The sequence below is a fragment of the Nipponia nippon genome, unplaced genomic scaffold, assembly GCF_047370975.1.
Source record: "Nipponia nippon isolate SJK-2023a ecotype South Korea unplaced genomic scaffold, ASM4737097v1 scaffold_13, whole genome shotgun sequence".
In the NCBI taxonomy this organism is placed as follows: domain Eukaryota; kingdom Metazoa; phylum Chordata; class Aves; order Pelecaniformes; family Threskiornithidae; genus Nipponia; species Nipponia nippon.
This window is the reverse complement of record NW_028262324.1, coordinates 2,151,074-2,173,934: the sequence shown is the minus strand read 5'-3', so window position 1 is coordinate 2,173,934 and position 22,861 is coordinate 2,151,074. Positions and strand designations below refer to the sequence as shown.

At 42.4% G+C, this 22,861-nt stretch overlaps 1 protein-coding gene across 6 annotated transcripts in view; it reads right to left on the bottom strand.

Moving 5' to 3' along the window:
- EYA2 (EYA transcriptional coactivator and phosphatase 2) overlaps nucleotides 1-22,861 on the bottom strand; it is a 104,190-nt gene that overhangs the window by 25,193 nt on the left and 56,136 nt on the right. For all 6 annotated transcript variants that reach the window (XM_087749451.1, XM_087749450.1, XM_087749447.1 and 3 more), the window contains 4 exons: nucleotides 9,685-9,752; nucleotides 7,549-7,726; nucleotides 5,774-5,901; nucleotides 5,185-5,268 (listed from right to left, as the gene is read on the bottom strand). In XM_087749451.1, coding sequence (XP_087605577.1) covers nucleotides 5,185-5,268; nucleotides 5,774-5,901; nucleotides 7,549-7,726; nucleotides 9,685-9,752 — 458 coding nt within the window. The remainder of the gene's footprint in view (nucleotides 1-5,184; nucleotides 5,269-5,773; nucleotides 5,902-7,548; nucleotides 7,727-9,684; nucleotides 9,753-22,861) is intronic.

Below are 22,861 nucleotides of genomic sequence, written 5' to 3'. Positions count from 1 at the left end.
TTCTCAGTTTGTAAAGTAGTAAAGGACAGATTCGGCCATTAGAAGCATGAATCACCATCAGATTTGATTAAATCCCTACGGTGCTTCAATCAGATCCTGGCTTTAGGGTCCTGCGAGAGAACAAAGCAGAGAAAAGCACAAGGTACTTGAAGCATTCAATGAAAGCAGGAAAAAAAATATATTAAAAAAAAAAAAATCAACCCTAGGGTTTTACAAGGATCTCGAGTAGAGCCAAGCAGGAACTTTTCACTGACTTTTGTTTTTAATTGGGAATTATAATTCACTTAAAGGAAAACTTTTTGTAAGAACATGTAACTGCCAGTGAAACTTTTAAGGAATAAGGTTTCTTAGATCCACCACCTCATTTCTGGTGAGAACAAGACAGTCCAGTTCACAGACAGCCAACGTACAGCAGCTATGACATTTGCTTGAAATGCTAGAAAATCATGTTTATGTGCTGTCCTCAGCTGGGCCAAGCAGCAACTTGAACTGCTCTGTCCAAAAGGCCTCGAGGCCGCGGCTGGAGGACCCTCTCCCAGTCCTTCACATACCTGTGCCGCTGCGAGTCCCTCCTCAGAGAGGCAGAGCCCATGTTCGCACAGGCTGGAAACTTGAGCGCATGCCCTGTCTCTATCGCACTGATACCTGTCTGCTTACAACCTGGATAAATCTCATGTTGCCAATTCTGAAATGTGAAAGCAATAAAAAAATATGGCTATCATAGAAAACCAGCCTCTACATCAATCCAGCAACTGTGAGGCAAACTGCAAGTCCCCACTGAAAGCAGGCAGAGCGGCCGCTCCAGGTAAAGCGACCACTCAGCCCAGGCTCACAGGGACACAGCGCAATACAGGCAACCTCAACACCGTGCAGTTAAGGTTAACTAAAACCCAGAACATAACTTTGCACGACACTGATTTAAAACTGGGACATAATATACTTTATTATTTCTTGCAGTCTGTTTTTCTTAATTCGAGCCAATTCAGGATGCTGAACAAATTGCTATGCATCTCAGAGGAGTTTTATAGATCGTAACTCCCAGGTATAAGCAGACATCGTCAAAGTACTGATAAAGATCCAACACAATTCAAGAATTGAGACTGTCCAACATATTCAGTTCTTTAAGTCAGTGCACCAATAAAATCCTTTCCATTTGGTTTCAGGATTTCAGAGTAACTTGCATGTAAAGATGAATTTTAGCTCCAGATTTTACTTTACTCACAGTTCATTTTGATACTAAAATCCCACGGAGTGTACCAAAACAGAACAAGACGACACGTTCTGTGAACAATACAAAATACTGAGAAAAGGTATTAGCCTCACACATACCCCTCAGCTAGGGAAAACAATGTACCCAGTGCCCCCTCTTTTCTTGATACTAGTCCTTCGAAAAGCGTGAGAATTAATCTACAATACAATACTTAAGATTTCTTGGACTGAAAGAGATGAAGAAATTTTTTTTAATGCTTTGACAACACAGATCGTGGAACAAGCTTGCAAATATCTCAGTCAGGGAAGGGGGAATAGACTCATGATTTTTTCTGGCATGGGAGCGCATGCCATCTCTTTTTATTTTGTCTGAGTTAACACCACCAAAAGAACCTTTCTGTATTGTGCCTAGCTGCTCCAAACAAATGGCCAAAGCCCCTTGATTTTACCCAACTGACGTGAAACCCCAGCAGCGCTGTTACGGATTTTGACCCGTTTTTCCCATTATGTTTAGTCAGTGATTTGGCAGGCGGATCTTTCCAGTGAAGACTGCAGCCATCCTCCTGTTGAGTGGGAGCTCTATTATACATGCCTGAAGGGATTAAAAGAGCTGGGTGGACAGTATGTTAAGCTATAATGATGGTCTGCATCTGTTGTGGTCTCTAGGCACATCGTAAATATTCTGCACCCATACAGCGATCAGAAGCCTGCAGAACAGGTTTCTAAACCCTCCTGAACATAATATCCAGGGTTAACTGCCTATGGAACTTTTTTTTTTTTTTTTTTGCCTTTTCTTGTCAGATGGCCTCCTGCTGAGAAACCAAAGGGTGGAAAGATTTCCTCGGGTCTGACAGCTTTGCTGCCCCGATCACTTAGACCGTGACTCCCTATGTTTGTGCAGGTATGCATCCATTCAACCGTGGGCAAGAAAGCAAAAGGAGATGTGAATTTGCAGGCCACTCTGACTGCCACTGTAAAGGTTATATTGCAGTGACCGTATGGGAAAGACATTAAGACCAAATGTCTGATGACTGTGTAATCCATGGGATAGAGCAAAGAGTTTGGGCAGAGGGGACAAAAAAGGAGCAACCTAGGCTGGGCTAGTCACTCATGCTTCAACCTTGAGTAAATTTTGTGTTTTAACTTCTATTAATGCTGTGAGCAAATTATTTTCTAAACACCTGAGATGAACTGTCCATGCTCTGAGGAGCCTGTATCTATGGCAAGGACCACAGAGATTTTCCTCAGAAACCAAAGAGAATTTTCACAGGAAATCAGGTCAGAAAACATACATCGAAGCATTAATGATTAATAATACGACTACAATTGATAATCCTTTTTGTGAATTCTTCCCCCTCTTTTTCTTTTTTTTTTGATTTTTTCAAAATCAGATTTGTTTGGACAGCTCCCTATTGCTGCCATCAGGAAGGAAGGGGCAACACGCAGAACCATTTTTGTAGCTAAAGAACACAGGAGTTCAGACCCAAATCTCTGAAGCTATGGTTGATGTTCCTCCTCCCCTCTTCCCAGAAAAATCACCCCAGAAAGAGGTGTTATTCTTCAGCCTGATCAGCTTTATAGACTAATTCTCTGAGTGGCTGCACAGCAGCTCTACCAGTGCAAGAGACAGGATGATACTGGGACATTAATGTTGGTCAGGGGAATGGTGAAGATCATAGAAACCCACACTTTTTCTGGAGGAAAACATACAGAACCAAGGCCTCCATGTGTGAGATTTAATTCAAAGCATGTGCATGTCTAATTACAGGCATATGAATCTTTTATGGTCAATTATGGTCAAAAATAAGAATTTTAGCCTTGATACTTTGAGATTAAGACTTCCTACGTTATGCAAGTAAGAGATTCTGAAACTCTATTAACGCTCTGGCTCACTGCTTCACTTGTACTTGATAGTTCAGCTCACTTAAACATTTTTTAATTGTGTTACTATTTAACGGTTCCCAGGACAGCCTGTCTGAGAGTGCTGTATTTCCCTCTTGGTTTAAAGTCTGTTCCAAAGCCCACCAAAGCCTCTGGTTGTCTTTGGATCAAGCCGTTAGCCTATAATACTTTTATAACACAACCATTTCCCTTATAGGAAAGCCCTGAGGAATTTCATACTGATGAAACAAATGAAGAACTGAAAAAAAGTCCTCCTAGAGAAGTTTCTCAAAGAGCCTGTTGTAACTTAATAGTAAAGGCGATTCATTCATTCAAAAAAAAAAAAAATTCCTGTTTGTATCATTCTTTACATTTGTATAAAGGAAATGGCCAACAGAAGTTTGTCATTTTGTACCTCTAAAGGCCTTCCAAAGCAGACTATCCCCCAAGTTTCCATTTCTTGGCCTAACTCTGCTCTCACGGCCAATGGGAACAGCTCGGCCACTGGTGAGTGCCTTTGATGAATCCTTTCTGGCTCCGCTCCCTGACCCCACTTCATCCCCACAGCAGCTGCTCCATGGACAGCAGCTTCTGCCTTTGTGGCAGCCCATCAGCAAGAGCTCACAGGTACTGCGGTGGCAGGGCTTCCCACCTCCACAGGTCCATCGCACCCCTCGGTCCATCACCATCTGCCCCTGTGCAGCAGATCCCAACCCCACACCCTCTAAACTTGTGCAAGAGGCAGCAGATGAAGGCATCTGCTTCAGCCGTTTTATGCTAGGGCAAAGTCAGCCCATTAAGGGAATTGTCCATATGCACACTGCAGCCCCCACCCAATGCTAAGCATGATTACATAGCAGATCTACACAGCCTAAGTTTATGTATCCTGATCCTGCCTAATTCTTTCTGTTTTTTGCAGGCAGTAGGTTTGAGCTTACACATGTATACCTCAGACTGCCTCGTTCATTACATTCCCTGGGAAAAGTAACCGCTTCAATCACCTTGTACAACGTGGGTCGGAATAAATCCCTGCTTGGAAACACATGCTTGGTTTTCAGAGGGTGCTGTTAGAAGTGCTAGCAGCATTCCAAGTGCTGCAGTAGACTTCCACACCACAAACACCATTTTATATCCTTTACAACTGCGCACATCTAACAGCAAACAATAAATCTATCTTACTAATTACACATTCAGCTTGTTATAAGCGTCGTAAAACAAGTACAGCTGCTAAAGCCATGAAATGATGTCAAATCATATTTCTGCTTTCTAGAGAGAAGCAGGGTTATTTTCCAGTCTCCTGATGAAGCTGACTGTTCAAAGCCATGTGTGGAAACAGCTGCCAACTAGGTCATCCACCTTTAATTAGGTAATGATATTGTCTTTTTTCCTACTCATTTAAAAGTGTTTGACATTCAGTAATTCAAAGTGACTTAAGTGTTTACCATAAAAAGCTGCCTTAAGAAGAAATTGAAGCACATGGTACTAAATACAAGAGCCAGAGTTTTCTCCTTAGCAGCCAAGTTCAGTCTGTTCAGCCACAGATAGAGTTACCTAAAAAAATGGAACTGCCTGCATTTCAAAGGGGGTATCTAAAGTATGGATAGCTAAAGATATGGTTCCTAAAACCCCTTAAAAATGTGAGCTTCAGCAGCCATGTGGGAAGCAGAGCCAGTATTCTTCATGGCAACCCAGACTGACCAACACAAAATCTCTCTGAAAAAGTTGTCTGAGATTCCTAAGAGAACACTGGTCTAACAAAAAATGTGTTACCTCATTCAGGCTAGAGTTAATGCTGTCTGGCTGCTTGATAGGCTCTTTCTTGCAGAAAACAGACACTGAAAGAACATCCCGATGTCCTGTCTAGCAGCAGCTGAACAATACAAGTGTTTGAAAAACAAGGGGCTACTTGCAACATGAAAGGGAGGTAAATTAAATTTTCACATGTTAGAAGGAAATACCACTGGACATATTTATACAAATGTGTCCGAATAAAATCGGCAGCATCTGTTTGAAAAGCTGTCTCATTAGCTGCCCCCACAGTTCCCGATGCGATTTGGCTGGACAAGCAGTAATGCTAAAAAAATTAAATTTTACCTTCCCATATCTGGATGCAAAGGTTCCCGTGAGTAAGGAGTGAAAAATAATTATCGTCTCATCCAAATCCCACACAAACACACGCTGTGATGACAGATGGGGAGGAAAAAAGAAATATAGTCAGATATTAAGCAACTGCAAGAATTCTTTCAGTCAGGAAATATGTCCTGTTGGACTAGAGTTTTTTAAGGTCTCAAACCCATTTGGAGCACTGACTGTAGATGCTTTGTGAAAGCAGGCAAAATGAAACATCAGGAATTTTGGAACTACGTGTGTGCCGGTCATCCTGAGAGTCTGCTCTCCTAACCACCACAGAAATTCCCTGTTGCATGTCAAGTCAGGGGAACAAAACAGCAGACTTATAAAAAGCCCAAAGGAAAAAAAAAAAGTACATATGAAGAATAATTTGAGATGCTGATAATCTAGAAATTGAGCAATTATTTTGACTCCCCATGCCTGTAGGCTCCAGTTACATTACTGATTTTATTCTGGCTCTTACAACTCACTAGTCTGATGGTGGGACTTACTAATACGTGCAACTGTTCATCTTTGCTGGATTTACTAAGGGAATATAAATTAAAGTTATTACCTCAATCTCACTGTCAGCAGTAGGGGAAGGATCGTTGCTTCTTTTTGACCGGGCTCGTACCTTGCCATCTGACCCTCTGTGATGTCTGTCTGTTTCTACATCTTTTGCTGGTGTTGTTGAATATTCCCCTATTAGGAGACAAGAAATTCCATCGTAAACTTAAATTTTGCGCTGTATCATTATAATTAAAGCATGAAACCTTTTAATGGAGAGCACCAGAAACATTATGAAAACACCATCAGAAAATCTTACTCTTTTCATGTCAATAGCTGACATTGTTAAGCGAAGTAACTTTTAACTCTTAGGATTCGTTAAAACAATTTCAAAAATCACCAAGACTGTATATATAACATTTTAAAATGGATGTGTCACTTCAAAAACCTTATCACATTTTTCATCGAAAAAAATAGCTTTTTGAATTTTACTCCCTCCCTGCTTTTCAAGAGAGAAACCAGAAATGCAATGGAAAAGGAAACCAAAACCAATTCAACTTCTGAAAAAAAAAAACTTGTCTTTTTTTTTTTTAAATCTGATGAATACTCATAATTAAAAATATACTTTCAACATCAACTTTTATTTAAAAATACAGAACTAGCCTGTTTAGCCATATTCCATTTCACAGAGGATAGTATTTTAGAAATAACTGAGAAGAGACAGTCAAATGTGAACTTCCCTTGCATAAAGTATCTGTTTTGATTGGCTTGAGTTTCATAAACCTGTCTGGATTTCACTTACCTTACATTACAAATCCTTTTCAAACACATTTTTCTTTTCACCTTGCTAAGTTGTGGACTCTCCAGCTTCCTAGAATAACCATATTCTTCTTCAGAGAAGCTTGGATTGTGCCTAACAAGTCCTTTTGAAATCACCCTTTCTCAAAAAGGCTGAGATAAGGTCTAAGGAACAGAAAATCCTCCAACTGCTTTTAGAGCAATCTGTGATTGCTTCTTTTTAAAAACCAGTATCAGTTTATTTTTCTTTTAGAGCAACCACAGATGTTCAGATTTGTTTCATAAGTCAGCAGACCTACACTGGGCGTATACTGTGATCATCCACAAATTATGTGGCGTTTTATATACATGTTATTGCATGCCAATGAAAACTTTAGTAGGGAAGTGATATCTGAAGATTGTACTTGAACAGTACATTGGAGGATCATAATCCGTCAGTAATTCCATAAACCATTTAAGCTTTGAGACTTTAAAAATTAAGCACTCAAAGAGAGGCCGCAAATTTTGAAGCCTTTTTGTGTGGAATTCATCTTGAACTTTCAACTTAGACAAACAGTTTGTGCTGATTTTTTAAAGAGGGGCTTTCTTGATGTACTTATTTATGAATGCATGTATTACATGTTGTTGTAAGAGGTGAATATAAACCTTGACAGACACACGGGCTAAAAAGTCATCAGACAATCAGAAAACTCTGGGGCTTTTTCAGAGCATGGATGTTTGTTTTGAACTCATTGCTACCCACGATACCCTCAGTACTGATCTGGGTTTTGTATGCAATTGTTTTATCTTTCTGTACTACCTTTAGAGGATATCCAACCTTGCATACTAATGAAAATGACACAAGATGGTTTTAGAGACCTTGGATGTTCTAATCTCTTCCCAAAACCCTGTGTTGCACTGTGTAAGTAGAACTGTTAAGCGCTAGGAAATCTGATTTATCCATGTAAATACATGTATTTTTAAAAATTCCAACAACAAGGTTACAGTATTTATGTCTACAGGTGGCTGACACTGCCAAACTGAAAACAGAAGAGATGCACCTACCAGACAGCGATTCTGTGCTCTGACTGGTGATATTGTGAGAAGACTCCTGCAGAGAGTAAGTGGAGGTTGGGACGGCTGAGGGGCTGATGCTGTTTGCAGACACATATGGAGAGTTGTAGGAGGAGCTGTAATACTGCGAGTACTGGCTTTGAGGAAAGCTTGGGTATGACGAATATTCCTTTGAGGAAAAAAGAAACATCCAACTTCTGTGAATCTGGTTTTATCTTGTAAACGAGTAAGGCACCACAAAGGCAGTGTTACCTACACATGCAGGAAGTCATGGCTCAGGAGTATTTCACTGAAGAACCACGTTTCATTCACTTACGAAATTACGTTTCTGCTTCTCCCAAATATACTCCTACTTTATTAGGCTCAACTAATGAACAAGAGGTCAGAAAGCAAGAGATTTCTGCTTTTTCTATAGGATTTTAGTGATCAGCGCTGACACGTTTTGTATTACAGGGTTCAACAATTTTATATAGGAGTGAAGCAGGGCGGCTTTTTGAAAAGGACCGTGATGGAACACGTCGTCTCTGTAAACAACAAAATACCTGAGAAATTAGAAGAACAGAATGAATAATTGGGTGAGGGAAGGAGCAAAACAGGCTGCGTATTTTCTCACGATCAGCAACATTTTCTGATCAGCTGTTAGGTTGCAAAAATGAAGAAAAAAAAAGTAACAATTGTTTTGCAGAAATGTTCACAGTTGAGATTGTCCAACTATCTCAGCAAGAATTAAATGCCTGAGAGATCTTCCCCACCTACAGAAAAATGAACTAAAAATACGAGGTGCAAGTGGCCTTGGGGAGCTGAGGTATCATGAAACCCTTTGTCTTGATTTTAAGGCTCCTAAATAAACTTCATACCATTATCCCCATACGTTCTTTTTTTTTTGTGAGAAGCAGGACACTGGAATAGATCAGAAAACTTCTCTCTGGACAATTAAAACATAAAAGGTTTAGTTCGTTCCTTTTTGTTTTAATTGCAACTCCTGCTCTTGTCCACCTATTTGCTTTTTCAGATAGAGAACTGTATTCATGCTCTGGGGACTGTCTTTCAGCAAAAGGTTTTTATTTCCTCAGAAATGCTAATTAGTCTCTGGTATTAAATAAAATTAAATAATAAATAGTCTTTAGAAAGACTAAAAGCACTTTCCTCCTTAACTGCTTACATCTTTGTCTGTGACACAGCTATTTCATTAACTTTCAGTCACCAGGGAGCTCTCAAGAACAAAGACTTAAGTTCTCATAATAAGAATTAAACTGAAAAAGAAATGAGAGAATTTCATTGTTTTCTCTTGAAGAATATCACAAAATAATGAGAACAGCCCCGTTATTTTTCCTCTTCTTCGGTAACCTCCATATTTCAATCGAATGCACTTCTATCAGCATTTACTGTCCATGTTTTTAGCCCAAACTGAAGTAATAAAGAAATTGCCCACTGTTGTCATTAAAAATACAAGTCAACAACCGCCTTACAAATAAGTAATGGAAATTATTGGCCAACCAAAACACATTTTCTGGGACAGTGTACAGTGTACATCAAGGGGAGCCATTTGCTACTGAAAAACATCTGTCTTGTGTATATGTGCATGCTGTTTATTTATACACACACATTTATCAAGGTATCTGAAGCATGAAGCCCACAGACAGGTGTATTCTCAAAGAAGGAAGCGCACAGACAGCTCAGATGGCTCAATATTCATCAGGGCCTGCCAACGCCTCTTTCAATTTGTTCATATTTATTACACAGTGCCAAAACAGCAGATGACGGGACCCTAGAAGCAGAGCCCTCTGTAGTGAATGGAAAACACATTAGAAAGTTCTAAGATGGCAGAGGAATGATGAAACTCTTGGCACTGCTACAGCAGCACGGCAGAGCCTGCCGGGGCATCCTCCTCCTGCAAGGACTGCCCTCTGTGCAAGCCTGTGTACCGATACGCACATCTTAAAATCAACCAAGATACCTGGAAGTCCAACAAATGGACAGGCCACAGGAGTAGAGCAGAACGGTGTTCAGCAAAATACAGGGCAGTACCTTCCTTATGTAAACACCACAATAATCCCTCGGATCTACCAGTCTTCCAAGTGTTTAAAGTAAGCGACAAGGTTGCCAGTAATAAATGCTGAACCATACCTGATGCACAGCACTGAATCCTGCAGAATTTGTCAGGCCATTGGCTCCCTGGTAAATCCCTGTTGTGCCTAAGGGAAAGAATATCACAGTCATAAAACACACCGGGAATCAAAGTAACAGGACATATTAATATAAGTAACTTCCAACAGCAAGTAAGTACCTGCTCACTAGAAAAAAGTATATCACAACTCTTGACAAAGATTTAGGACTATTACTTGGTCTGTGTACTGGAAGGCATTCAAAATCAACCATTACATACACTAAAATAAACACTTAGGGAGCTGGGAAACAAAGCTGGAAAACAAGAATTCAACCTAAATTTAAATTGCAGTTACTTCTTTTTCCAATAAACAATGGAAGAGCATTTTTTATCATCTTCTGCAGGAAAACTCAGATCATGTATACAACCATACCCACACTCTTTCATGCATAGGTACATCCTGGAATCTGCCCTTATGGACCAGGTACCTGGGAATTTTTAGAAGACTTGGAAAATTTGTTCCCCGGTGTTGATATCCCAAACATAAGAACAACACTGCTGAGATTTCTGGAACAGCAGGGAGCAAAAACACTGCTTCATTCTAGGATATTAGAAAGAGAAAGGATGGACAGGTGAGTTTACACGGTTCTGTGCCAAATGAAGCAGCTGATGTCCAGCCAGGCCTCCTTAGCTGGAGGAAGCATTACCGCAAAAATGTTATGGGTAGAGAAGTAAAGGTTCAGAAAAGATCTAGAGAGACAGTCCTCTTTTGCCTCCCAACAGGGAAGTGGTAGGAGAGCTGCAAGCTTCCCATCCCCTGGATCCTGCACCCCTGGCAAGTTCTAGCCTTGATTTAACTCCAGTCCATGATGTTTTCTATTTCAAAATTTTCCATTTCACATGGGTGGAGAACTTCCTCTTGAGTTTGTGCGGTTTAATGAGAATCTATACCAGAAGTCTTCTTCCAGTGTTTTGCAACAGTGCTTGCTCCAAGGGCTGGCTGTTCATGTACAAGAGGCAAAAGCTGGACGATGCTATATTCCACCCTACGGGAAGGCGATGGCTCCAAAGAGCGCTCAGACCCACCACTACAGTGAAAGAGGTATGATTTTGGTGCTGCGTGGCCACAGCGGGCTCTTGTCTGGGCTTCATTTTGTCACCTCAATGTACCATCAGACTGAGCCCTAGTCAGGCACCTCGGCTTTTTTTTCTTATCTGGTTTCTTACCATGTGAATGACTGAGCAGTGCTGTTTTAACCATATGACTCTCTGCATGTCTTCATGTGGCAACCTTTCTCCAGAGATCCACTTGCTTGTTTTTATTTTAAGGCGCCAGATTAGCTAGGGAATGGACAGCTGAACAAACTCCACTCTGCCAAGCGCGGCTACAAAGCACACGCACTGAGAAAGAAATCTCAAGCTAAAGAGAAACAAGAGGGAGGACTCTGCCCTCCAGAACTAATTTGCTGCCACATGTAGTCTTTAACAAGAAAAGGGCAGAGAGGGGGGGAAAAGAGGGTGCAGGTGACTGCCAGGTGCCTGGGTCTCCCCAGGTCCCCTGCCTGCGCTGGCTGGGGAGCTGAGCCAGTGCAGTGGGTTCAGGTGATGCCTCCTCCTGGCATTCACCCCTCGGAGGCAACTCTGGGTGGATCATTATCCAATCCCCCCTCCTCCCCACAACCCAGCAGCATCCCAAAGATGGCAACGCATTGAGCTATTGGCATTTCCCCACCGCCCGCCCACGCTAGGCTTTGCTTTTCTGCCGAGTTTTTCAAAAAGTCACGAATATGCAGCAGGATGAATATATTCCTGTGGTAACTACGCATTTCTCACCACTGTGAAGAGGAGTAATAGAGACCCAGCGCTTACAGGCAAAAACAACTTTCACAGAACACAAAACAGCTCTTGTACACCAGAGCTCAAAACAATACAGGGGGGAATTTTTGATCTTCCTAAACTGTCATTTAGAAACAATCCATCATCCTTTATTAAAGCTGTCAAGAGGGGGATGAGTTACCTCGAGGGACTCACGCTTTATGTGTAAATTGTGATGAGAACATGTTTATTGCTGTGCTACCTGCACATGATAGCATAGCTTCCTGGTTTCCAAACAATCAGAGAGAATTATAAAAAGAAGGAGAGATCTGCCCAACTGGAATGAACTTACTCTGAACTTGGCACCACTGTGCAGAGCGAGCGCGTCCATGCGCACGCAGGGCGGGTATGCGAGCAGGGAGGAGAGGGCAGAAACACAGGGGTGAGAGGATGGGGAAAGACTCGTGCTCCATAGCTTCCCACAGTTCCTTGTGACTAAACCCGGTGGATTTTCCACTGTGGTTTTGTGGAATCTATTTTTGCCGTTTTAGCTGAGCTACCCCAGGTCCAAGCTCAAGTGTCCCTGCAGGCTGCGGCAGTCTCACTCCCTCTGCCCAGGGGATTTTCAAAATGAAGGACTCTGGTGCAGAGACAGAAACTAAACTTCCTGATTTTTTACCTGCATATTTAAATCCTTGTGACAGTATTTAAGACTGGTATTTCCTATTCAGTTCAACAGGCCTGGGAACAGATTTTGGCAACCCGGGTTTTTCACTTGTTCTGGCCCCTGTCATGGTATCCTGACCAAGTAGGAGCATCCCCTAAGCACAGCTTGCCTAAACTGAGATCAAACACAATCCCTCTTCTGCCCCTACAGCATCGCATTCGGAGAATGCAACCCCTCCTTGCCACGGTATACCTTGAGAGCTGCTAAGCTCAGTATCTCTTGGCAGCTCAGTATCGTTATAGCAGAGTAGTTACAGATAAGGACACTTGAAACAACCAAAGCTAGTAAAAACTTGGATTTTCTTCCCAGCTGAACAAGGATGAAAAGGTGGGAGGGGAAAAAAAAAAAAAAAAAAAAAATCAATTATCTGCATGGAAAAGAAAGTTCCTGAAGATTCAGGTTCAGAAATATTAAACACCAACCTTTGCCTTAGGGACTACAGCTGTTCCATGGCGACTCCTATAGCTCTGTCCCTGTTCCGCTTTACAGGCTAGACTGGAGAGACCGTGCTTTCAATGATGCACAATCAGTTCAAATGGAAAGAAAACAAACAAGCACCACAAGCAATGAAGACAAGAATAAACCCTCTCTCTTCACGAGCAGAGAATGAGGCCTGCTAGTTACAGCTTCTGCGAGCAGCCGTGTAGCATTCAGCAGTTCAGAGCACTTATCAGAACTGGCCCCAAACATTTGCTTTTCCTCCCTAAGCTGCTGATAAGAAACAAAGATTGCTGTAATAAAATTAATTCTGCCACCTGCAATTTCAGTTTTGCATCAGTAAATTTTACACTCAAGAAACACCGGAAAATTATCAATAGACCTTGCATACTGGCATCAATTTAGTCCTGTTCCCCATGGAACCATTTTTTTCAAATGCTTTCCCAGGTAACAGCACTTCATGTAATATTCAGAGACAGACTGGAATGACGCTAGAAAGCGGTGCTTCTGTGGAACGGGGCACGCCTAGGAGCCTCTTGGTAAGCAATGTACACGAATGCCTGGCCCCCTCCCATTTCTGAGTGGATACTGCCCATTTCCACAGGACTTTTGCTTTCATATATATTGTCTTTTTTTTCCTGACCTCTGAAGACAGTGCACTATCTCAAACTGCAGCTGATCTTACATTTGTAATACTGTCGATGTGCGAGCAAGTGATTTGTTTCCATCTATCTTCGTAGCTCAATGTCAAGTAATTGCATTCAAACTCCTACTTGCAAATCAGAAACAAGCCTAGGATCTCTCCCTTTGAATCTTCTCTATATGGAATATGGTTCACATCTGTGTTCAATCAAACCAGTTGCTAAATGTCACAATGCCCTCATTCACAGGTAGCTTAAAGAACATTTAGCTGGTAATAAAACAATCTGGACTCTAGAGAAGGATAGCTCTTCAGATGTATGGTACTGTAAACGTTCCTCTAAAGTATGTATATCACAAACACACTGGCATGAAAAGACACCACATAAAAGGTGTGCATATGCCGTACATATTTAGTGCCACGCTTTTCCTTGATAAGTAGATGTGGCCCTTCTCTATATGAGTGTCCAAGGGCAACATGTATAGAGAACCTCTTTGTGAGCTGATTGATGGTATATTCCTGTTCTCATACAGATGGATTTCATTTGCTATTTTCCCCTCAATTCCCCTTTTTAATTCAAGCATTTTAAAATCTATGCCATGGTCAATGAGAATTTCAGCAGTGTGCAACCTGGACTGTGCTCCTGCAAAAATTTTTATGCCAGCTCCTCCTTCCTCTCAGTTTCTCCCTTTCTGTCTTTCAGTCACTGCAATAACAGGCTGCATTTCTTCCCCTCCTTTCCAGGTAAAAGCAAGAAAATAAGGAAATATCCATGGTTATTTTCAGTGTCTTCAGAACTAAGCTCTGGCATTGCTAAAAAAGTTTTCTTTCAGCTTATGAATACACAGTACGACAGAGGAATATTGGTGACTTAGGGAGTTGTGATTACAGAGGCAGGATGGGCCTGTGGTATAGTTCAGATTGATACCCCAGCAACCTTTGAAAATCAGGTTTGTGTCCTTGCATTTCAGAGGTCAGAGGGGCCCTGACAGCAGGGAGGTGTTCCCCAAGTCTCCTGTGCGGCTCAAAAGAGAATAAGCTGCTATATTTAGAAGAACGGATGGTTTGGACTTCCAATATTCAACAAAATACTCAACAATCAGAGGAGGAGATAGCCAGGTTCAACACAGGTGGACAGCAGGGCATTGATCACAGCTCTCTGGGTAGCCAGCAGCAATTGTGAGTCCATGAACACTCAAAAGACGGAACACTGGACTGAGAGGAGGGTGTTCAGAGGGTGGCTACCATGGGCATGTCTGAATAAGCCTAAAATAGAACAATGAAACTGAGATCCAAGCATTTCCTCTAACTTGTAGATGAATCGCACAGCGGTTCCAGGCAGAGTTCTCTCAAAGGATTATTTGATCACTTAGCACTAATAAAATAAATGCCTACAGGGTTCAGCTGAATTGCATGGTATTTTACAAGCTTGCATATAATGGTTTGTGTATCCTTGCATCAGCAAGCTGTTTTCCTACAGGAAACAATGTCGACTGTGAGTGATGCAAGGAAAGGCCTTAGTCTAACTCCCAGCAGAGTGTGCATTACTCTGGGCTACGAAGAACATCTGGCTGAAGACTTGCATGGTCATTCAGAAAGGTTCTTTGCAGTGCTTTAGCCTTCTGACAAGCTAATGTTTCCTGCAGTAAATATTGCCTTCTTCAAGCTGCTACTTTTTTAGTGAGAGGTTAAGCACTCATCAAAATTACCTCCCACCAGCTATACTCCAGTGCCTTGTAAGGTTCTAAATCCTACAACATCTGCCTGCATTTATTGGGCAAGAAAACTCATAAAATGCTGCATGGCTGTCAGCTGTGGAGGTATTTCAAGACTATCTGACCTGTTAAAGGAGAAGAAAAACTCAACCCATATGTACTTTGCAGCATATTGCTCAACTGTTTGCCATTAGGCATAATGAACCCTTCCCCAAAACAGTCTTGTATTTCTGTCTGGAAGGGCTCAGACAATATAGGGAAGAGCACACTGTATTAACCTGGATGAAAAACATGATTCTACAATGTTACAGCACTTGACATCAGCAGTGTCTATTAAAGGACATCGCTCCTAGAAGCATACGAACACCTCCTGCGGATAATACTCACCGATACACAACCCATTTAAAATGTGTTCTGTTGTCTCCCACTAGGATCCCATTCAGCCCTGCTAGCCTGACCAGGTGTTTGAGGGCACTCTGAATGGGGATATAAAACACATTTTATGGTACAGGTTTTCTGAGTCAAAGCTCTTCCCCTGCTGCCTGCTTCTGGGAGTACTCAGCCCACAGAGCCTCACAGAGCTTTAACAAGTGATGACCGGAGCAGTTTTAAGGGCCTGGCTTTTACCATCCTTTTGAGCTCGGTCACCTGTATACCTCAATCCAGCTCAACAATGGTGTTGAAAGTGCTGGGATGGTTTATATTTACTCTTAGGATCTGAACCATGGGAAAGCAATTAAATTTTATTATATTTTGAGAAAGTGTTCCTTTTAACCACTCCCATCAAAGGATGCAGCAGCTATAGAAGAAAATCACGCTGGATTGTCTTCAGAAACAAATCACAAGGAAATGTTTTGGGCAAAAAAGTGAACATCCTTACAACAACGATGTAGACTGTTTCTGTGCAATCCCTTCTTGAAAAAAAACACCAGCAAAACGGACTTTATTTGGGTGACTCCATGGACACCAAAGATTAAAGGCTCCTCCAGCTGCAGTTTCATCCTGGACACAAACCTCCACTGACAGATAACAAGACATGATAAAGGAAAGCTGGATTTGCCACCTCCTGTGCTGGTTAGTGGCTATGAGATTCCAGTTCCCAGGTCAGCATTAAAATCTAACTAGCCCTATAACATCTACTGTCATGCAACTGGGGTTCAAAATCTGGCCTGTGAGCACAGCCACGTGTTTAGCAATTCCCTTCCCTTTGAGCAAGGTGGACCTCTAAATACCAATGGAAAATAAAAGAGCGATCTGGGCAGCATGTCTCCACTCTTTGACCCATCACTTCGGATCATGGTGACTCTCTACTGAACACTCCAGGCATTTGCCCCGAGGCTTTTTCAGCCCCTCTGTGCACTGCTTCAGTACTGCAGTGCCTCCAGGAAAAAAACCACAACAGTGGCCAACAGTGGGTGCTCAGAGGAAAGTGTAAGAAATAGGACAAAAGCAGAGCGATCTTTGCCCTGGTATTGCCTTGTCAGCTTCAATCAATCTGCCAGTGACAGACTTCCTAAGCCAAGTTTATATCCCCTTCTTTTTATCCTTAATAACTGGCAATGGACACTTCTTCAGACAGTGCAGGTATTCTCGTAGTTCTAGAGGTCACAGTATTGTAGTGCAGAAGTTTCAGTGTTTAAACCCTGCCAATATAAATAGAAAGTGCATCCAAATTAAAAAAGCCCATGCAAGAATGTTACCCAATGCCAGCACAGCAGTTAAACTCCTGAGTTGCACAGCCTGTGCTAACTGAAGCGGGGTCAGACCTTATTTGCCCACAAACATCATCAGAGTCTTTGACCCTGTGACTGCATTCTCTTTCTTCCACCGGAGCATTATCTCACACAGTGCCCGGGAAAGAGATACAACAGAAAGCAGTACCAGTACTGCACCAGCATGATGAATCTGACGTTTCCTAACTTTCAAGTGCTTGACTATGCAGGTATGATGTCTCCTGAGGAAGTTTTTTATATGTAATTTTACACTAGCTCTTCTATTGCCTTCTAGATATTTTCAAGAAAGCATTATTAGATATATCGAATCAATTATTCAGTGAAGCTTCTATAACATTTTAGCATATTCTACGCCAACTGCACTATAAGCTGAATAATCAAGACCAGGTTCATAACTTCCCAAGCTGTTACCATCCTATGTTTTTTTTTTTTTAACATCCTACGAAAGTGATGAAAATAAAAACCACAAACAGAAATCTCTGTGACATCCAAACACATCTGTAGCTGTTTTCTATGCTGATTTTGCTCATTAACCCAAGTTTTCAGTATTCTATCTGACCTCCACAAATGCTCCCAAGATAGTCAAGCAGCAGGTTAGGGAAACACCACTTTTTTTCTGTAGGCTCCCACCTTCCCCATCACACCACAGACAAACTGTTTTTTCTTTATCCAGTCCCTTCACTATTGCCCCCCTACCTCATTGCTTCTCCCTCATCCGTAACTGTCATGCCTGCTTCCATCTCCCTGATGCCATCCTCTGCCAGCCTGACGAGAGTCAAAGAAAACTCTCGAGCTTCCTCCCACACTGTTCTTCACACTGAGGAAAGTGTTCCTCCTAAATATTTGCAAAACTCATCATAGAATCATAGAATCACTCAGATTGGAAAAGACCCTTAAGATCATAGAGTCCAACCGTTAACCCAGCACTGCCAAGCCCACCACTAAACCATGTCCCCAAGCACCACATCTCCCCGGCTTTTAAATCCCTCCAGGGATGGGGACTCAGCCCCTGCCCTGGGCAGCCTGGGCCAGGGCCTGACAGCCCTTTCCGGGAAGAAGTTTTCCCTAATACCCAACCCAAACCTGCCCTGGCGCAGCTTGAGGCCGTTCCCTCTCGTCCCATCGCTTGTTCCTGGGGAGAAGAGACCGACCCCCCCCGGCTCCAGCCTCCTTTCAGGCAGTTGCAGAGAGCGATGAGGGCTCCCCTCAGCCTCCTCTTCTCCAGGCTGAGCCCCCCCAGCTCCCCCAGCCGCTCCTCCCCAGCCTTGGGCTCCAGCCCCTGCCCCAGCCTCGCTGCCCTGCTCTGGCCACGCTCCAGCCCCTCCATGGCCGCCTTGGGGTGCAGGGCCCAGCGCTGAGCACAGGATTTGAGGTGCAGCCTCACCAGGGCTGAATACAGGGGCACCATCACCTCCCTGGTCCTGCTGGCCACACTATTCCTGATACAAATGTTTCAAAATACTCATTTTCTGCAATTCCTCCAAAACTTCTGGCACTGGGTAGGAGGCCAAGATGTTCAAGTTACTGCTTCTAATGCAGATCAGTATTATTACTCTTCCTTTATACTTTCTCTAACTCTTTATCTACCCTAATCCGTGAGCAAGGCTCACAGTTGCAGCAATGATGTACAAACAGCATCACCACCATCACTGGGCAGCACTCGTACGTTTTGTTTCCGTGTGAACGCCCAGCCAGCCAGCTAGAATTCACAGATACCAAGTCTGATCTTTTGTACAGGACAACCACAGAATTTTATCTAACACATCCTGCAGTGAACCAATGACTTGTCTTACACTCAAACATATCCTTCTAAAACTACCTATAGTAGTTCTTAAGCACAGAGATTTGGACAGACTGAAACGTAGGAAACAAGGCAGAAGAACGAAGCCTCATGAAGTGCAAGCCAGCTCTTTACAGCAGGCAGCTGGATGTGGGCAGAGCCCTCCTCCACACAGGCCGCTGGTGAAACCTCCTCTTGAGCACCTCAGCAGACGTGACATACATCCAAAGTAAATGCTCTGTCTCAGAGAAGGTTCCTGGTTTTGGCTGTACCACCATCAGCTCTACAGTTACTATCATTTTGCCGCTACTTCTGAGTTGCCATGGGTGCTACTCAGCCATGAGAACCTGTGTCCCCCCACAAGCTTTAAGCCTTACCACAAATCCTGGTGTTCCTCGGGGACAAAGACATGGACAATAAACCCCTGACGAGCCCAGAAGTTACAGATGATCTGTCAGCCCATCTCTCTCTTGCAAACACACATTTGCTCCCCTAGCTTCAAAAGCATCCACCCTGGCATCTCCTCCTTCCGATAGCATATCCTCTTCCCAAGTCCCTCCTTGTTTAATAACGACCAAGGAATAAGTTCTGAATGGAACCTCAAAAAAGCAGTAAATGGGAAGAGTTAGAGCAGGGCTTTCTCCTTGGGTAGCAGTAGCACAGATCCTTGCAGCTTACAGTGCATCACTGTCAACACCTTTGCCTCTCCCCTTGACTTCCCTCTCCTGTAAGACAGCTCATTTTAAAACAAAGTAAATGTAGCATGGTCAGCCCCTGGTGTTTAAAAATCTTTGAAAGGGAGACTGTGCTGTTATTCTGAGGAACCTCGTATTTACACTGTAAAAAGTGAGGTCTGACCCCTCCTGAAGAGAGGCCTCTCCCTGCTGAACTCACCACGGAGTAGAGCATAGCTTTACTGCCGCAGTTTTAGACTGCAACTAATGCAAACCAGCTGTGAAGCAGAAGCTTTTCAAAGAGACTACTCACTTTCTACTGAGGTTTTAATTTTATGAATCTACGGCATCTGAGTGACAGTTTGCTGAGAACATGCTCTCTCCCTCCTTTATTTTCTGGAACTTCAGATGGATTCGCTATCTGTATGCCGAAGCGCGATCCACATTTCTCAAGCGTAGATTGAAATTTCCCCTTCTCACACATTTCATCACTAAGTACTTAAAGAATCAAGCTTAAAATTAAACATGCCACTTCCTTTGCAAAATTCATGCATGCAGAGCAAACTATTCATGCCAAATAGATATTTATGGGCTCACATTAAATACGTAACACACAAACTGGCATGCAATTGCAAGAAATTCAGGCATCTCTTGGAAAAAAAATTGTGGAGATTATCCAGATATTATCAAGAGCCAAAATGTTTCCAGCATAAGAAAACATCTCAATTGATTAAATATTGAGATTTTACTTGGGTCTCGGGCCAGAACAATTCATAAGCAATTCATTCCACAAACATAAGCAACATATGTCATTAGTCCATGTCAAATCAGCACTGCACAAAAGAAATGCTGCTTTCTATTCATGCATTATTTGACAGCTGATCAGAATGGACTCTACAAAGAAAACAAATGCTCAGCAGTAGCAAAGAATTTCACTGCGTAGGTTTTTGGCCCCAAATTTATGTCTGTACTGAACTCAATACTGCTTTGCAATTCCCTAGCAAAGGAAAGTTATCCCAGTTACATAACTGAATTTTCCTTTGTAATGTAAAAAGTATTTTGTGGGTAGATGGATTTGGATATTTAAAAAAAAAAAAAAAAGTGGTCAAATCTTTCCTGCCCAACGACAGTATCTGCAGTGGTCTCTGGCCACAGTTTTAACTGTTGTGCAACTTCATAGTTTCATACCAGCTGTCATTTTAGCAATAATAACTGAAGAGCAAGGCATTGTCTAGGAATTAACGACAAGCTGAGAAGAGATGGCCTGATGTGCGAGGAAGGGGTAACACATGCTCAGGCGACCACAGGAAACGCTCTGTAAGCTGGCTGCTATTGCGCGCTCTGCATAGCTGATGGTTTTCTATGGTAGCTAACGTGCTAGCGCAGTTTTCTCTTTGGATTTTACATAGCTCATTAAATGACAAGTTTCTTATATTCCAAAGATTTCTCCCCCACCCTCAGCAACAACAAGCAGTTTCCTCAATTGCCAGTTAAGGCAGTGGGCTCTTGGGCGCAGAAGCTGAATATAATCTGTGTGTCTTATATTCAATTTCTATTACTGAAAAATAGTTTTACCAAAAGTCTGAGCAAATCACCAAACTCCTAAAATGTCAGAAAATGTAAACTTAGAAAAATGTGTGCTAAACAGCACAATATGCTTCTAATATCTAGCCTAGCATGTTGTTTGGGCATTTGGTGCTGTAATTGTACATTTACATAAGGACTGATTAAGAAACAGCATAGACCTTGAAGGAACATTTCTTTACCAGCCATTACAAATTTATCACTTTAAAAACAAAAATCTAATGTCAGCTGTTGCCTCCTCTTCCGATTCATGACTCTAAAAATGAGTGGCATCCCCAGATTGGTCACATGCATATTTCAAATATCTTCGCTTCATTATGAAACAAATTAATTTTGTAAATACAGTAATGACACGAAACAACACTGTATACAGCACTGGTTAAAAAAAGAGAGGAAAGAAGTCACTCCTTCAGAGTAAGTGAATAGCAGGTTTTAGTCTATTTGAATGTTACTAGAAGTCTGATGATATACTATCATATCCACTGTCACATGGCAATTAAAATAATTATTTCAATCTATAGTACCTTTGTGATATAATTTCACGTCATTTTTATGAGCTATGGAACTTGCCGATCTCATCTTTTATATTTATCTATGTGTGTGAGATACTGCACTAGCTATCTCGCTTATAAACCCTTCCACGTTTAATTTATTTTCATGCTAGGGAAGCATGAGAAGAGATTTCCCCTTCTGGCTGGCTGTAAAATTGTTGTTGGTTTTTTTTTTTTCATTACATTCTTAATGACCAAAAGAATGTTCTATCCTCATTCTTGCTCTTTAGTGGATTCTGTTCTCGCTCAAGTACCAGGATACAGCTGATAACTGGAATTAAAGATGAAAAGCTGAATGCTACCCCATTGACAACACAACAAGCACTGACAACAGCCATCAGCGAGGTGAGACTGCAACCCGACACACGTATCCCAGCCGGAGTTACTGCTGATACCAAAGAAACAGGAGAGCAAACAAACCAGCACCAACTACGCTGGCACTTGCTGACGGAGAACATTTGTCCTAGAGCCCTGTGAGACAAAGTATTTGTCACCCAAGAGGTCATTTATTCCTTGGTGATTGATGTAACACACCTACGATGGGTGCTGGCTGGACCATGTAACTCAAATGAGGGTACAGCGAGAAGGAATCGCATAGGCTGCTCAAGATTCACAGTCTGACCACCCACACCCGCCTGCAGACGACTTCACTATGTTGCTCTGGGAGCTGGTTCTCAATGGAGGCAACAATACTAAAGTTGTTTCACTCATGTACTTGGGCTATTACCATCTTACGATATTGCAGAGCTTGGCTTAAGAAAATAAATTTTTCCTCACACTTTAAAATACAAAACTGAGCAGCACACGCTCCTGGAGATACCTTTCCTTGCTGATCCCCTGCACGTCACCCTCTTCAAGATCTCTTTTTCAACATGATGCAATAAACATTTTGTCCTTGAAGTAGAGGTTAAGGGCTTGACTCAAAGTCTCCCTGAAATCTGATTTTATAAAAATACGTAAATAAAAATTTGCCCTTTTCCACCGGTTTAGCCCATCATCCAGAGTCCCTGCCTGGGTCAGCAACAGGGACACCAAAAGGACTGATGTGAACTTAGCAAAAGCCTCAGTGGTCCTGGAGCTGGGCAGCACAGAGAGTTGCTTGCTCGCATCAGGGAGACTGAGCCATTGCCTGCCCACCCCCAAGCACCGTGGCGTGGGAAAGCACGGAGCACGCATTCCTCGGTAGCACTCAGCACAGGAAGGCTCCTGCTTCTCCCTCAAACCTTTCACTAGCACTCAGCAAGGTAAATAAACCGTACGGTCAGGGAGCTTCAGACTGTTCCTCTCACGAGCAAGGAGAAGAAGGGTGGAAATATGTGTTTACAACAGGAAGACACATTTACTCCTCCTCCCTTTGCCTTGGAGTAAGCACCTGCCACTTGCAGAAACTGGTTTTCTCTGTTTTCTTTTGCATTAAAGGCTTAGTGAGCTGGCTGAAACAATCTTCCTGGCATAAAAATCTGACAAGAAGTGATTTCACCTAATACCATAGCATCGCCCTAGGGAACATTATCTGAAAGCACTTTGGGCACATTCATGC